Genomic DNA, 17,267 nt, shown 5'->3' on the forward strand with positions numbered 1-17,267 from the left:
GCAGCAGGAATGAGAGTTGTGACGCCTCCGCCTCGTCTCGACAGGCGTATGCGAGTGGTGCCAGGGGCCAGAATCCTGCTTCCATTTTTGTGCTTCTTTTTGACTTACTGGACGACCATGAAGAAGACCAGCCTCTCGATAGGCTACGGCGACTCTGGGACCGGGATTGAACTTTTTTTAGCAGACTGCAACTTGGAACGGTCCTTGTGCGAGTTTTTCTTATACTCGGCGATGTAAAGCTTTGCCTCGCGGTCCCTGATAGCCTTCTGGTCAATTGGCGTGCAGTTGATGCAGACCTTGGAGTCACGACTCAATCCCAGGCACCACAGGCACACTTGATGGGGTGACATTCCTTGCACACTGAAGAAAAATTGAGAAAAATGTGTCTGAGAGACACAAAGGGACCTTCAGATCTGTGTCTGGTGGCGGAGAAAGAAAGGAACTGATGCCAGCAAGCAGGGGTTGTGCCTATACCGGCTTCGCATGTCACTTCTGGAGCGGGACAGCATCAGTGTTGAGCCACACGCGGCCGCCTGAGGGTGTACGGAGGTACTCCTGAAACCGTTCCTGATCCAGTCCGAGGCCTGAGGAATATTTGAACGGCGGGGAATCGGCAGATAGAAGTCTCCATCATAAATACACCTCACGTCTATATTCTGGATTAATAGGAGTTCATCTTCTGGCAACATAGGGAGTGTTTTCCTCAGCATTCTCAGATGGCCGAGGCGGGTAGAGGTTAATTTGTGTTTAGCAGTTTTCCACAGGATACACAGGAGCGGGACAATCACCAAGTCCTGCCGGCCACTGCTCTTTCATCCATACAGTGGAATCACCTCCAAAAATCCAAACTTGAGTTTTGTTGGAGTTTAACTAGAAGATTGTGGGTGAAGCGCTCTGCTGCCTTCTTCATACAACTGGTGAAAATCAGTTCATCGGTTTGGAAGCCCCAGTCATGGTAAGAGTCATCTGGCGTCTTCAACGTAAGTCATAAGAGCTATCCTGTAAGATTTGGTTATTCGGGCTAACGCTGCCATATAGATATATTAAACGCTGTCAGACTCGGAAGATCCCTAAGGGACGTGGCATGCTGGATTCTCAAACTCTGACCTACCAATGCTGGCACCACAGCCAGAATTGAAAGCAGCCGCTTGAAGGCCTCATCTTTGATCATGAGGTCCCTAAACCAAGTTAAAAGCACTGGAACAGGACACTTCATCGAAGGGTGCAAATAAGTCAAGCACGATCCAGTCCTCGATGTGTCCCGTGTCTTGCATTCATTCACAATTGTTAGTTTCGGATGGCTGAGCTCCACGATGGGCCAGAAAGGCCGCCTGAAAATCCGCCAGCACAGGTATTAATGAAATCAGAGAGCTGCCCATTGATAAGGTTTTCAACTAGCGTGGCCACAAATAGGAGCAAAGAAATAGACCGAAAATTATTAAGTGGGATCTGCAGTTGTTTTTCTTTTTTAAAAGAGGCGTGATTACAGCCTCGGAAAATTCCCCGTTCTATAGGACTGGTTAATGATATTCTTGAGGGAAGCAGTAAGGGCATCCATAGAAAGACCCAGAAGAGTGCCGGATCTAGGATCCGTAGGCGGCCCTGACTTGGTTTTATCCTTCACTTCCAAGGGTCACTTCATGAAGCTGCTTGAGTGGGCGGGGCATGAGCGTCCGGCAGATATGAAGATCCTGAGCCACGCTCTGAGGCCAATCAAGGAAGGAATCAAAGATCGACCTGACTTTTGTGAGAAGGGATGTGATAGGGCAGTATACTTCTCTTGACACTGACCCGCAATGATGATCTAACACATAAGGTTCTTGCCACAGTGTGGTATCCACATACTATTCTGTGCATGAACGGTGTATCAAAAGGTTAAATAACTAAATAAATAAATGCCTGAGGTAGAACAAAATGTCAATCTCCAGAGGATCTTTGGCGGCTGAAGGGATCCAGAACGCCCTCTCAATGATCTGCTGGTGGACACCAATGTAAGCCACAACATGCCTGTCTATGTAACGTCCGCGTTCAGCATGAACACATGAGAGCGGCAAGCTTGGGAAGCATGACCAGACTCGGCCAAGGGTGCAGAGCAGAGGTCTTGAGCACCTAGCGTGATCAATGCCACCCTGACACCCAGTGCCTATCCAAGCGCAGTGACCTGAAGAATAGAACATGCCCAAGCTACACAGAAGAGGTCGTCAGCACCCAGCGTGGGCACTGCCACCCTGACACCCAGTGCCCATCCAAGTGCACTGACCTGAAGAATAGAACCTGCCCAGGGTACACAGAGGAGGTCGTCAGCACCCAGCGTGGGCACTGCCACCCTGACACCCAGTGCCTATCCAAGCGCACTGACCTGAAGAATAGAACCTGCCCAGGGTACACAGAGGAGGTCGTCAGCACCCAGCATGGGCACTGCCACCCTGACACACAGTGCCGATTTAAGTGCACTGACCAAAAGAATAGAACCTGCCCAGGGTACACAGAGGAGGTCTTCAGCACCCAGCATGGGCACTGCCACCCTGACACAAAGTGTCCATCCTAGTGCACTGACCTGAAGAATAGAACCGACCCAGGGTACACAGTGGAGGTCTTCACAGTGGAGGTCTTCAGCACCCAGCATGGGCACTGCCAATGCCGGAGCCACTCAAGGGCACTGGGGAGCAGGAACAAACACACCCCAGAGCGATGGTCCTCAATACCCAGCTACTCTGACACTGAAAAGGGCAATAGTGTGTGAGAAGAGGTCGGGCTCAGACACTCACGAGGAATACATTCCTTCTAGTGCACTCATCCGGAGTGCCCTGGAGCTTGTGAAGAGCAGGTCAATGTCAGCCACTACTGACACAGTCTACACTCTCTGCACCCTCTGATGGGTCCGAGCTGTGCCAGGCACAACGGAGAGTCCTGCAATCACAAGAGGAGGTGGAGAGGGACAATGAAACGATGTGCACCGTACATCCGTAAACTAGTAACACGTCTAACCACAGTGCGTTCGGTGCACCAAAGGGGAGTGCGGAAGAACATTATATCCTGTATTAACTATCGCTAGGGTGAAAGACCAGATCCAAAAGTTTTGGATAAGGAAGCCTCGCTCACGTCATGTGGCATGCTTCGTCATACGCTTCCTCACTCCACCTTGGTACGAAGGTACTTCCAGTGCGGACTCAACCTCGTCTATTAATCTGCTATAGGAAGTAGGACCCTCACATTCATCAGGGCAGTTAAAAGAAGAGATACAAATCCCTCCTAAACTAGAAAGGAAGACATTCGGCGGACCGGGGAAATCACTGTAGGTTCATGGACGGACGCTGCTCCTTGGCAAATGTGTGACTACAGGAGCCGCCCCCACCTCCCCCCCAGGCATCTGACCATGTTGTAAAGTACTCGCTCTAGCTGGGTGATTAGTTCCATGCAAGCAAGGTACGAAGGCTTCGTTTCACTTGCATGTAGAGGTGTTTCTCTAGTTTAGGAGGGATTTCTATCTTTGCCTTTAACTGTCCTGATGAATACCAGAGACCCTTAGTTAGGCTAGTTTATGGGCAGAAACATGTCGGTAGACAAACAACATACTCCCTTTAACAGATTAATAGATGTAAGGGTCACAGTACCCATAAACATCCCCCGTAGTTCTTTTAACTATACCTAGGGTACCAGATCATAAAGGGATATCCTATAGGTTACCATAAGGTGTTTTTATCTTGATCAAGTCCGCCCTTGTAGTACCATCTTACCAGGGTGAGGTGAGGAAGCGAATGATGGAGCATGCCACATTACGTGGGCGAGGCTTCCTCATCCAGAGCTACGGGATGTGGTCTTTCACCTAGGGATAGTTAACACAGGATATAATGTTCGTCCGCACTCCCCTTTGACACCCGTACTCATCGTGGTTAGAGAATGGAGAGTCGTTCTGAGTGCCTGTGACCTGTAGCGTCATGGGAGCTGTGACCCAGAGGGAGCAAGCACACCGGCACCCACAGCAAACATCCCCGGCACTCGCAACCCTGGGTCCAGTCTCTGCCCTTGCAGGTTAGACTTACCTGCATCCCGATGACTGCATAGATGAAGAATATCATGGCAATGAGAAGAGCGACGTATGGCAGAGCCTAGGATAGAGGAAGAGAGAGGGACAGAGTGAGAATGAGAGACGGAGAGAGAGAGAAAAACAAAGAGGTAATGGAGAGACATGTCACAAGAGAGAAAAAAGAGGCAGGGAGGGAGGGGTGGGTGAAGGAGAGAGAAAAAGAGAGGGAAAGCAAGAAAGGGAAGAACAGAGAGAGAGATGCAAAAAGAGGTTCAGGAAAGATCATAGGAGAGAGAAGAAAGGGATGGGAGTGTGGAAGAGAGAAAAACAGAGATGGAGAGAGAGAGAGAAAGAGAGGAAAATGGATTTAAGGAACGATCAAAAGAACACAAAAGGAAAGGAAAGAGGTGGGTGATAGAGCGTCAGAGAGAGATAGATTGGGTGGGAAACAGAAAAGAGAAAGAGAGAGAGACAATGAGGGGCACGAGGTGAGAGAGAAATCACAAGCCAAAGCATTTATCTAGATTGGAGCACACACTGGTAGGAGTGCTTGAAACAAACAAGCAGCTTTTTTGAAGAATAACAACTATTCATTAATTTTTATACAAAGGGGTGGGGGGGTTGGGGCACATTCATTTGGAGAGGACCTCGCATGCAACCTCCATGCAGGAAAAGTCTCCTGGACGAAGAGTAAATCTTCTTAAACCATTCCAGTCAAACCTTGACAGCCTTCATTTTGGAAGAAAAAGAGGTTTGTGAACAGTGTGTCCCATAAGCTTTTATGGCTGCAAGGTATAACTCTCTAAAATAAAAATGTATCCCCTACTTTGCTAAGTCAAGATGGTAAGGGAGTATAGCCACCTCTTGGCATCTGAAAGGATTGATATTCTTTGCAGACTTCGAATCCTCTTCCACTGGAATGAATACGAGTTCTGGTGGAAGCCCATCGGCCTCTTTGAAGATGATCATAGAATCTTCTGGCAGATTTAAATGCCCACATTGCAGGAGTTTAAGAGGAAGACCGCCAAGCTCAGTGATGGGAATATGGAATGTAGGATATGGGCCACAAACTTGAATATGAGATCCGATCTATAAGGTAGTCTCTTGTGTGGACGCTTCGAGAGGTGGAAAAGGACAGTGTGTCACTGATTCTCTGGCACTTTGGAGCTATGAGATGTGGTCTCATCCTGTCCTTCAGCAGATTGACGATCACTGTTGGGCTCAACGGAATTGGAGGAAATGCGTCAACAAACTTCTTTGACCAGCTGATTGAACCAGCTATCCCGAGTGTTCCTGGTTGGTAGGACCTGATTACGTAATCTGGGCATTTCTGTTGTCTGCGTTTGTGAATAAGTCAATGTACAGAAAACACCATTTGCAAAAGATATCCTATGGGATTTTGTCAGATAATACCCAATTGGGATCTCTTGTATTTGCCTGCCTGGAGAATCTGCTTACACATTAAGTATTCATGCTATGAGGATCGCTGTCATGTGCAGGCTCCTTGCAATCAAACATCTCCAAAATCTTCTGGGCTCTAGAGACCGCACTCTTGTTGAGCTAATCCACTGATGTGGTGCAGTCTCTTGACACAAACAGGAAAGACACTGTGAAGCTGGATATAAAATATCTAAGGGCCAGATGAACCGCCGTCAACTCCAGGAGCATGCTGTGGTCGGCGTTTTCTTTTGACAACCACAATCCTTGGTCTGAAGACCGCCCTCAAGGCTTCCAGCCAAGAAGAGAAGCTTCTGCCAAGGCCTTCAGGAGATTGACGGTCAGCACCACCAGTCTCAGGGAGTGTATTGCGGTCGGTGAAAGAGTTCATTTTCCTCCCAAAAGCTTGAGTGTTCGCACCACTGGATATGATAAGTAGTTTCCTACGTGATTCACGTTCGATGAATTAGTAGGTGATCCATGTGCGCCCCACAACCCGACAGAGAGGCATCTGTCACTATTGTCTGAGGGGGAACATCCTGATGAAAAGGCACCCCCTTGAGGGAGATTTTTGGGCTTGCACCACAAGTTAAGGATTGCCTCCCTTTGACGGAAAGTATGATCTTGTCTGCCCTGTATTGATCTCACTGATCCTCCAGCCATTCTTGTAGTGGGCTCATGTGGAGACGGGCATTTGGCATCAGATATATGCAAGACGCCCTCGAGCCCAGGAGAGATGACACTTTTCTCACCGTAGGATGAGAGGCTTTCATGAGAGAGTGACTTTTCAGACATATGGATAACAGTCTCTCCTATGAAGGATACGCTTTTGCTTTTATGGTGTCTATAATCGCTCCTGGACAATGGAGAGACTGGACTGGTGATGAAGTCGATTTCTAGTGAATGACATGAAGCCCTTGTCGATTCAGAGTAGAGAGAGTTAATCAATATTTAAGCTCTGCTTGTTGTTGCGTTGACTCCTGGATAAGCCAGTTGTCTAGGTATGGCTAGATGGATATTCTGAGTTACCTGAGATGTACGGCAACCACTGCCACGCACTTTGAAAAAGGTCTGGGGGCTGACTTGAGGCCAAAAGGAAGAACTTTGTACTGGTAGTGATCGTGTCCTACCACAAATCACAGGAACTTGTAGTGTTTTCTGGCTATTGGAATGTGAAAGTAGGTATCTCGAAGATCTATGGAACTGATCCAGTCTCCATCGATATGAAGATACATTTGATTTAATGCTACCATTCTGAACCTTTCTCTCTGTACCCATTTGTTTGCAACTTTCAGATCTAGTATGGGTTTGAATTAGTTTTTGGGACCTTTTGTTTCACCAAAAAATAACGGGAATAAATCCCTGTTCCCCATTGGTTGGGAGGAACGAGCTTGGCCGCATGCTTCTGCAGAAGGATGTTCACTTCTCATCTCTGCATTTCCAGATGTTGATTGGTGGATTTTGTTGGAATATTTGGAGGCGGACTAGTGAATCTTAGATAATAACCATTCTAAACAATATTCAGAACCCAACCATCTTTAGTCATAGTTTTCTACTTTGCTAGATATTGTGAAATATTTCCCCCTCATGGAGTAGGTAATGGAAGAAGGGGAAGAAAAGACTCACTGTTTGGAGCCCGTAGGAGGCTTTCCTGTTTGGGTAGGTTGGTGGCCAGCTTTTCACTTATGTTGACGCCTTTGGTGTTTCTGGACAGGTCTTTGCTGCTGCTGTTGGTGGCGCCGTGCAACCCTCTGTGGATAGAATCACCTTTCATAAGTTTTGTAAGGGTGCTTTCGTTGCTTCTTGCGTTTCGCCAGGCCAGTCGTCTGCAAGATCTCCATCTTGGTCTTCGTTCGAGTCATTTCATTATCTGTTTGACTCCCAAAGGGTTACCAGAAGAAGTCAAGAATGTCATATGAGGGCCAAACCATGACAGTAGCCATGGGCTGCCAGCAAAGAGGAGTCAGCAGCCGCGCTAATCAGCTGGTTCAAGACCATCATGCTCTCATTCAAGATTTTGAGGAAACCCTCTCTGCGGTGTCTTTGGAGGTCTTCAACAGACTGCTGCAGGGAGCTCCACACGACTCTGTCACACCTGCCTAGCAGTGCAGAGGCCCTTGCTGCTTTCATAGTTGTGGCAGCTGTGCCTCATACCTTGCGTCCCACTGAATCCAGTTTCTTACTCTCCTTGTCTGCTGGGACTGTGGATGAAGGAGTACTAGAATGTACTTTCTGTGCAGCCAAAATACCAACAGAATGAGGTAAAGGATCCGATCACAGGAATAATGGGTCCTGCTCTGGAAGCCGAGATGGAGCTGCTTTGGCTGCAGCTGGCGTAGGTAACAGCTCCATGGCTGGTTCTAATAAACCCAGAACTAGCGGTAGGAGAGGTCTTGATGCTGCACGTTAGTGAATAGTTTAAAAAATCACTATTGTTATCAGTGATGGAGCAGGTAATGAAATGCTCAATTTCGTAGCCCCACGTACAAACAACTCTTGGAAAGTGATGAGGTCATCAACTGGCAAGACTCTTGGTTGGGGAGAATCCGTCAGTGTCAGTGAGTATCTTCCAGTACTGGAGGAAGAGGTGGAATAAATTGACCTTCGTCTTGATCGTGACCTAGATCTGGACCTAGGACGATAATGATGAGTGTGTTGAGAGGAGTCTCTTGATGAGGAGTTCTGATAAGGATGGCAATGCCACAAAGGCAATCGTGCTCTCGATCTATGATGAGATCTGGACTGAGGAGACCTTGATCTTTGAGGGGAAGCGAGAAGCTTCCAAAGGTGTCTCTGTCTGAGGAAGAGGCGAAATTCATGGAGTTGGCGCTGAAGGAACTGGCGGAGGTGGACGAGAGTCCGGAAGAAGGAAGGATGAGTGATGATGACTAATATGCCCTGGAATATTCTGAGTCAGAGGTTGATGGTAATCGTCTTGGTCTCGACCTTATGACGCTTCCACAGGTCTGAAATGCCTTGACATCGACAGGCTTATCGACGCCGATTATCCTCTATGGTTGACGTCAACAGACTTTCCAACATTGAATGTCTTCTGTGTCACAACATCGTGGAATCCCTCAACGTCGACCTAAGGTTCTAAGTAGAATGTCGTCTCCTTCTTGGCGTCAGCCCAGAACCAACGGCAAGCATAGAGGCACTTGACCTTATCTTGATGTTGATGTGCTCAATGTCGACCTGGAACAACGTCATTTTTGAAGATTGTCTATCTTTTTGGATCTCCCTTTAATGGAATCCTCAGAGGAAGGTGGAAGAAACCTGGTAGAGGACTGCCCGCTCTCCTCGCTCAAACGACGTCCCACCTTCAGGCTATGCCTCTTGCTGTCTGCATCGCTCTTCTTTTCCATGAAGGCGTATCTTCTCCCTGTCTCAGGGTGCACCTCAAAAAGGCCCTGCAGCGTTGACATTGGTCAGTGATAAATTAAGTGCCAACCTGGCCTTACTGGAGAAAGACGAACATCTGCACTTAAGAAAATACATTGTAAAGAAGTGCTCCGGGGTCCCTGCACGTGGGCGGGACTATTCAGTGCTTATGATTTCAATGGAGATTCCCTGAGAGACGACGACTATCAGACTCGGATTCCATGGATTTCAGATCTCTTCTGGTGAGGGTGACTCCTTGTCATTTGCAACAGCTCTTGCTTGTTTGAAGTGACCACGATTGCTGGAGATGAGGACAGTGGTTAGATGACCTCAAGGAATGCAAGTAGCATGGCTTCTGTCTCAAGATTGTTATTTCTGAAAACATGAAGCTAATATTTTTAGAAGAACAAGGCTAATATTTGTGGAATAAAAAGCAAATCTCTAAATAATCTGAGGAAGATTTGCAGTCTTTTCAGAAGAGTTGTCTTGTTAATGGGAACAGGCTGAGAAGGGGTAAAGAAATGATACTTGTAATCCTAGCTCTGCATCGGAGGCATCCTCGAGACATAAAGATAGAATAGTCCAGCCTACGCATGAGGACCCCAAAACCCTTCTTTATGCAATATGCTACTTACCAGTATGCATCTGTTCTTGGCATGTAGAGCTGCAGATCTACACACTTTTGCATAGATCGCCATCTAGTGTTGGGCCCGGATGTTTGCAGTTTTTTTTCCTCTTGGAAAGTCTTTGGAAGTCACGAGTTTGGTGACTCCTCCCTTGGATCGTATTACGCATGGGCTTCAGCCCCATCCTCAGATTGTTTTTCGCCAACAGGGAAAGATGGAGCGTAGTAATAACAGGAAAGATGCCCATGTTTGTTGTATCTAAATAAGATAAACTGGAACAGATAAAGGTAGCCGGGGAGACGGGTGGGTGTGTGTAGATCTGCAGCTCTACATGCCAAGAACAGATGCATACTGGTAAGTAGCATATTCCGTTCGAGGCATATGAGTTGCAGATTAAACACTTGTGCATAGATTATATAGCAGTACCCACCCTTAGCGGCGACCACCTGTATCTGTGGCAATGGTTTGAAATAATGTTTTGAGTACAGCCTGGCCCACACTAGCTTGTTGCTTAGTTTGCACATCTACACAATAGTGTTTAGTGAAAGTGTGCGGTGTTGACCATGTAGCTGCTCTGCAGATATCATCTAATGGGATGTTCCCTAGAAAGCCATAGAAGCCCCTATCTTACGTGTAGAGTGGGCTTTAGGGGGAACGGAAAGCGTTCGTTTTGCTTTGTGGTCGCAAATCTGAATGCATTTGACAATCCACCTAGCTATTCCCGACTTGGAGATGGGGTTGCCCTTGTGTGGTGGAGAGAAAGAGACAAACAGCTGTTTGGTCTTACGGAAAGGTTGTGTTCTCTGTATGTAGTAGAGTAAGGCTCGTTTGACATCTAATGTGTGGAGAGCTCTTTCTGCAACGGTTTGTGGTTGCGAGAAGAAAACTGGTAGTCCTACCGCTTGGTTTATGTGAAAGGGAGAAATGACTTTAGGGAGGAATTTTGGGTTGGTACGGAGAACAACCTTGTTATGGTGCATTTGTAGAAAAGGTTCTTGAATGGTAAGTGCATGTATCTCACTGACCCTTCTGAGGGAAGTGATGGCTACAAGAAAAGCGGTTTTCCATGTTAGGAATTGGAGTTCACATTTGTGCAGAGGTTCGAAGGGAGGCCCCATTAATCTGGTGAGAACGATGTTTAGGTTCCACACAGGTGAGGGTGGCAGTCTGGGTGGAATTATCCTTTTAAGGCCCTCCATGAAGGCTTTAATGGCAGGTACTCTAAAAAGTGATAGATGTTGCCTGTTTTGCAGATAAGCTGCTATGGCTGCCAGGTGCGGACTAATGGACGTATAGGCTAGATTGCAACTTTGCAGGTGTAGTAAATAGCCTATGATGTGTTGAATGGACACATCTAGGGGATTGATGGTGTTGTTGTGACAGTAGACAAGAAAACGTTTCCACTTGGCGGCGTAGCACGTTCTAGTGGTGGGTCGCCTAGCTTCTTTGATGACGTTCATACAGTCAGGGGTAAGATTGAGGTAACCGAATTCTAGGATTTCAGGAGCCAGATCGCAAGGTTGAGCTGAGCTGGGTCCGGGTGCCTGATCTCTCCATGGTTCTGGGTTAGGAGGTGTGGAGAGAGGTGTAACTTTTGGTGCGGTACTACGGATAGTTCCAGCAGCGTGGTGTACCACGGTTGTCTGGCCCATGTTGGAGCTACTCGAAGGAGTGTGAGGGAGTGCTGTTGTAGCTTTCGCAGCACTAATGGAATGAGTGGGAGAGGTGGAAAAGCGTACGCAAATCTGCCTGACCAGTTCATCCATATCGCATTGCCTTTGGACAATGGGTGTGGATATCTGGCGGCGAAGCTTGGGCATTTGGCGTTTTCGTGGGTGGCGAAGAGGTCTATCTGTGGATGCCCCCACATTTGAAAGTACGGGTGAAGAACTTGTGGATGGAGTTCCCACTCGTGGATCAGTTATGTTTGTCTGCTCAGCAGATCTGCCATAGTGTTTTGGACTCCTGGGACATGTTGGGCCAGGAGAAAGATTTTCTGGGGTATGGCCCATCTCCATATGCTCTGTGCTAGGTGAGAGAGCTGTGGAGAGTGTGTGCCGCCTTGTTTTTGAATGTAGTACATGGCTGTCATGTCTGTGCGGACTAGGACTGCCTTGCCTGAAATCTGTGTTTGGAAGGATTTCAGGGCTAAGAATATGGCTAGTAACTCCAGATGGTTGATGTGGAGTAACTTTTGTTGAGGTGTCCATCTGTCCTGCATGGTGTGATGTAACAAGTGAGCTCCCCAGCCGGAGAGCGATGCGTCCGTTGTCAGTATTATCTGAGGAACCGGGTCCAGGAACGGTCGCCCTCTGGAAAGGTTATTGGTGGTCCACCACTGCAGAGAGCGATGGGTACGACCATCTACCAACACCAGATCTGTTAATTAATCTTGGGCCTGGTTCCATTGGCGCGCTAAGCACCCTTGGAGAGGACGCATCTGGAGTCTTGCGTGAGGCATTATGAATATGCAAGAGGCCATCATCCCAATTAGTTGCATAAACACTTGAGCTGGAAGGGAGTGTTGTGCTGTAAATTTTGCGCGTAGAGCGTGAATGCTTGTGATCCTGGCCGGACTGGGGTAGGCTAGCGCTTTTGAGGTGTCTATGGTGGCACCGAGGCATTGTTTTACGGGGGACGGTTGCAGATGGGACTTTGCGTGGTTTACCGTGAAGCCCAGTTGGTGAAGTAGCTGGATAGTGGCATGCGTGTGTTGTACACACTGGTTGTATGAACTGGCTTTTATTAGCCAGTCGTCTAGGTATGGGAAGACATGGATGTGTAGTCTCCTGAGGTGTTCTGCCACGACTGCTAGGCACTTGGTGAATACCCGTGGTGCTGTTGTGACTCCGAATGGGAGTACTTTGAATTGGTAGTGTTGGTTGTCCACTACGAATCTGAGGAACTTCCTGTGAGCGTTGTGTACAGGAATGTGGAAGTAAGCGTCTTTTAGGTCTAAAGTGGCCAGGAAGTCGTTTTGGGAGAGCAGGGGAAGTACCAGCTGAAGTGTTACCATGTGAAAATGGTCCGAGTGTATGTATGTGTTTAGGGGCCGGAGGTCTAGGATGGGCCGTAGAGTCTCGTCCCTTTTTGGTATGAGAAAATATAGGGAGTAAACCCCCAGATTTTTTTGGTTGGTAGGAACGTGTTCTATCGCCCCTTTTTGTAGGAGGGAGATTACCTCCTGCTTTAGTAATGCTAGATGTTCCTGTGACATTGGGCGTTGTCTGGGTGGAATGTTTGGGGGTGGAGATTAGTTCTAGGCAGTAGACTGACCAAATTATTTGTGTCACCCATTTGTCTGAGGTGATGGTAGACCAGACATGAAGGAAATTTTGGAGTCTGCCCCCGAACGGAGTGGGATGGTCTGGGGGGAGGGAGGGAAGTCATTGGGTAGGTGCGGAGGCAGAGCGGGTGGTGTTTGTTTGCCTCTGCCTTTATTATTGTTGCCCCTGTAGCCGCCTCTTTGGTAACCCCTTGTGAAGGTGGATTGGGTAGGAGCTTTGTATGACGTGGAAGCGGTATCAGAGGAGTAGCCTCTGGATGTGCTCCGAAAGGAGGAACGGCAAAAGGAGCGCCTGGGAGGGTGTGATTGTAAGGCTCCCATATATTTCGCCGTGTCGGTGTCTTTTTTCATTTTTTCTAGGGCTCATCCACTTTTGGGCTGAACAGATGTTCCTGGTCAAAGGGATGGTTCAGGATGGAAGCTTCCACCTCTGGTTTAAATCGTGAGATCCTGAGCCAGGCAAGGCGACAGAGGAGGGCGCTAGTATTGATGGCCCTGGAGGTGGTGTCTGCTGCATCTAGGGCACAACGGATGGAGGTATTAGTGATGATTTTACCCTCCTGAATTAACTCACTTGCCCTGTTTTTGTATTTGTCAGGGAGGTGTTGCATTATGGCTTCTAACTCGTCATATTGGGCCCTGTCATATCTAGCCAGTAACGCTTGTGTATTGGCGATACGCCATATGTTGGCAGCTTGTGATGCAGTGCGCTTGCCGGATGCGTCCAAGAGTTTTGACTCTTTGTCAGGTGGTGGTGCATCGCCTGACGCCTGGGAGTTGGCCCTCTTCCGTGCTGTGGATACTACCAGGGAATCTAGCGGTGCTGGCCCTCTGATGTAGGAGGGATCTTTAGGGGCGGCTTTGTATTTTGTGTCAATGCGCGGGTTAATAACCCTGGATCTGACTGGGTCTTTAAAGACCTATGGCGCATGTTTTACCACTCCTTTGAGCATGGGCAGTATGGAGGTGGCCCTATGCGTGGTGTCAAAAGTATCGAGGAGGAAATCCTCCTCCACGGGGTCGGTATGGAGATCTACCCCGTGATAGTGTGCAGCCCTCTGGAGTAAATGGTTGAACCCCAATGAGTCTTCTGGTGGGGTTGGTCTCGAAGGATAGAGATCATCCTGTGGGACGTTAGGGATGTCGGGGTTGTTATAGTCGTCCCATGGGTCTGGGGAGCCTGTGGGAGTGGGGTCCCCTGTGGGTGAGTCATGGGGTGGGTGTGTTGGGGAATGATGAGGAGGGGGTGGAGAAGGAGAAGGTGGAGGGGGGAAGGTGGAGGGGGTGGAAGGTGAAGGTAGTGGAAGGGATTCTGAAAGGTGAGGCATCAGAGTCCTTCCTCTTTGGAGGTGGAGGTGGGGCAGGTTTTTCCAGCTGTCTCTTTTTGATGCTGAGCATCAAATGTCCGGTTTTGGGATCCTTGGCCAATGTCTTTTGCAAGGGTTCCGGTGTAAAGAGTTCTTCTGAAGGTGGTTTATCCGTCGGCGCCGAAGGCGTCGGGCCGTTGGTCTTCTGGCTTTAGTGTCCTGTTTGGAAGTATGTGGCTTGGAAAGGACTTTTTGTTTGGTCGGTGTCGAGATGGGTTTCGGCTTCGCGATCTCGGTGCCGGTGGCCTTGTGTGCTTTTGTTGGTTCCGGGGGTGGTGTCGGTACCAAATCGTTTTCTTGGACCGGAAGGACTTGCACGCTGGGCAATTTTGAGCCTCGTGTTCAGGGGAGAGGCAGAGATTACATACTTCGTGGAGATCGGTGTGGGGGAATTTGGACCCACATCGAGGGCAATTCTTGAAGGGAGTCCTTTCCATGAGCCAGGACCGCAGCTTGGGTAGGCCCGAAGGCCGGCATCGACGACTGGAATCAAAGGTGTTGATCGATGAGAGCCGCGTCGAGTGTGGAGATCGCGATCGAAACAATACCGCGAATTGGGGTGAGGATTGCGCGTCGATTGAACTGGAGACCTGTTCGGAACCGGAGCACGAAGATCAAATCCGAGCCCGATGGCGGAAAAAAACGATCTGAGGATGGAGCCGAAGCCCATGCGCAAAACAATCCAAAGGAGGAGTCACCGACCTTGTGACTTCCAAAGACTTTCCAAGAGGAAAATCAACTGCAAACATCCGGGCCCAACACCAGATGGCGATCTATGCACAAGGTTGTAATCTGCAGCTCATATGCCTCGAACATGTATATTTTTTTGATGTTGGAAGTAGCCACCTTACTGATGAACAGTCTGGCGACACCTCCATAGGTTTGCGACAGGGCAGCTTTAACTACATTTTATCTTCCGTCAACAGCTTCCATTACCCAGCATGCACTGTACTGGCAATTTGCTCAACAGCCTCAGTTCTTTTTGAACAGGAGAGCATGACACTCCATAGGGGAAAAAGTATACATAATAATATATATCACAGTGGCAGATGTCACTGTCTAGTTATAGTTAGTGACCGGGATCCATAGGAAATTGATTTTTTTGGTTTGCTAATAACTTTGGCAAAGTTTGACGAATCTTCACAAAACATTCCACAAAAATGGTTGTCAGCTCAGTTCCTTCTAGGAAAGTTTCAGGGTGATCTGTCAAGTGGGCGATGAGAAAAACAGGGGGGGTCCAGGGCAGTGAATACAATAATTTTTAGCAAAGGAAGCTTGCGACCCCCTTCCCTTTCCTCGATTATTAAATGGCCCTGGGTTCCCCATGCCCCGGGGCTTGTTAAAATAATTATATGGGGAGGGAGGGCTGAGGGCTCCTTTACCTGAGCCATAAAATGGCCCCAGGAACCCCATACACTGGGAACTAAATCATGGCAGTGTCACGGGGACCCCATACCTGAGTGCATTCTTGTTCCATGTCCGGGAGAGCACCAGCAGGATACAGAAATATTAGTCCCTGCCAACTCTCTCCTAGGTTTGCTCCCATTGGACGGGGCGCAGAAACAAAAGCTGCTTGTAGGAGAGTAGGATCTGCTTCACATGGGTACCCCCACTTTTTGCTGGTGTTTCACTATTTTTCGACCTTAGTCTGGCTGTGGCCTTGATAATCAGGACCACAGCCTAGCTGCTTCCTCTCTAAAATGGTTTCCATGTACATTAGGTACATATCTAATTGGATTCTGGAGTGCCCTATAAGCCTCTAGTATATGGTATACTATGTACCTAGGGCATAGGTACCTCCGAGGCCTACCAGGGGCTGAAGCATGTATTATGCCACCCCTGGGAAGCACTCCAAAATGACACCACAGGTCTGCTACTGCAGCCTGGGTAAGGATGTGCTTGCACCCCTTACAGTGGTATAGGCTACCTATATCCACATATATACAGACACATATAAACCTATAAGCCACTCCTATGGCAGGCCTTGACAATCCTGAAGGCACAGTGCTTGGTTTTGTGTGAGAGGGTGCCCAAGCATGAGCTGAGCCCCTCTGCTGCTTTCGGAAATACTTCCTTATGGCTGTTCTGTGATACAGCCATACCATATACTCTTAAGTGCATTATAACCTCGTAGTAAATGCTAACTTTGGGATGGCTGCATCAACACATGTCGTGTTTGGGGTCAAACGCTTTGGAATACTACCCCCCCCCCCCCCGGAAATTCTGGCGGCGGGGGTAGCATTCCACCTTCTAGAGGGAGAGACATGTTCACACTGGCTAAACCCGGTAGGACTTTCCTGAGCCCTGGCATCACAAAATGGATGCCTCTGCCACAGACACGGGTCTGGCCTCCTGCTGCTGACCAAAACTCCGGCAGGGGAGGCCTGGACAATAGGTTGCCTGTCGAAGGGAGATGTAACCACCTCCCCAGACAGGCAGATGTGAATTGGGGCTGGGCGGGAGCACTCTCTGGTGCTTTGAAGTCCTGCACTGGGGGCACGTTTGGCGTCCCTGTGCATAGCCCAGTTCAAACCGGTTGCAGGGGCTACCTGCCCCTGCTCTGGCGCGAAACTGGACAAAGGAAATGGGTGAAACCACCCCTCTTTCCTGGCCCACCCATTGGTGGGGCCTTAGAGTTAGTCCATCCCCTAAACTTACTATAAGTATAGGAATCCAGTCCCTAGGACTTTAGATTACCCTGGACGAAACTCTGCAATGTACATCCTGGACCTTTGACGTTCTATCCTGACTAGAAGACTGAAGAAATCTCCCTTGGGGTCAATGAGTGACTCTCCTGCTTGGCAGGCACCAAAGAAGCAACTGACCGGTCTGCAATTCTGAAGCTCCCGCCGGACGCCGAAGTCTCTGCATCCCCAGGGGTGGATTTCCAGACTTCACAGAGGCTACCCTGAGTCCACAGCAAAGCTGAGGTCCGTGGCTATCGTGGGTGATGTAGAACCATGACCCCAGGACACCGTGAACTTTTGCAGCAACACTATCTTCCTGGTCCTCCTCGAAGTTGTGCTTTGGGCTGCGAGTAGCCCCAGCCTTGAGCACCTCCTGCACCGAAGATTGTTGGCCTCCACTCCACGAGTTATCCGTGGGCCAGCTTCAAGTGCGACCGCTCGAGACTCCGTTGCGAT

At 48.8% G+C, this 17,267-nt stretch overlaps 1 protein-coding gene across 5 annotated transcripts in view; it reads right to left on the minus strand.

Annotated features, from left to right (window-relative positions):
• The window catches only part of CACNA1F (calcium voltage-gated channel subunit alpha1 F), a 562,890-nt gene that overhangs the window by 159,820 nt on the left and 385,803 nt on the right, over nt 1–17,267 (minus strand). For 4 of the 5 annotated variants that reach the window (XM_085629889.1, XM_085629888.1, XM_085629886.1 and 1 more), the window contains one exon: nt 4,044–4,109. The exons of the other annotated variant lie outside the window; for it this stretch is intronic. In XM_085629889.1, coding sequence (XP_085486015.1) covers nt 4,044–4,109 — 66 coding nt within the window. The remainder of the gene's footprint in view (nt 1–4,043; nt 4,110–17,267) is intronic. 5 annotated transcript variants of the gene reach the window in all.

Source organism: Triturus cristatus, chromosome 10 (assembly GCF_964204655.1).
Source record: "Triturus cristatus chromosome 10, aTriCri1.1, whole genome shotgun sequence".
NCBI lineage: Eukaryota > Metazoa > Chordata > Amphibia > Caudata > Salamandridae > Triturus > Triturus cristatus.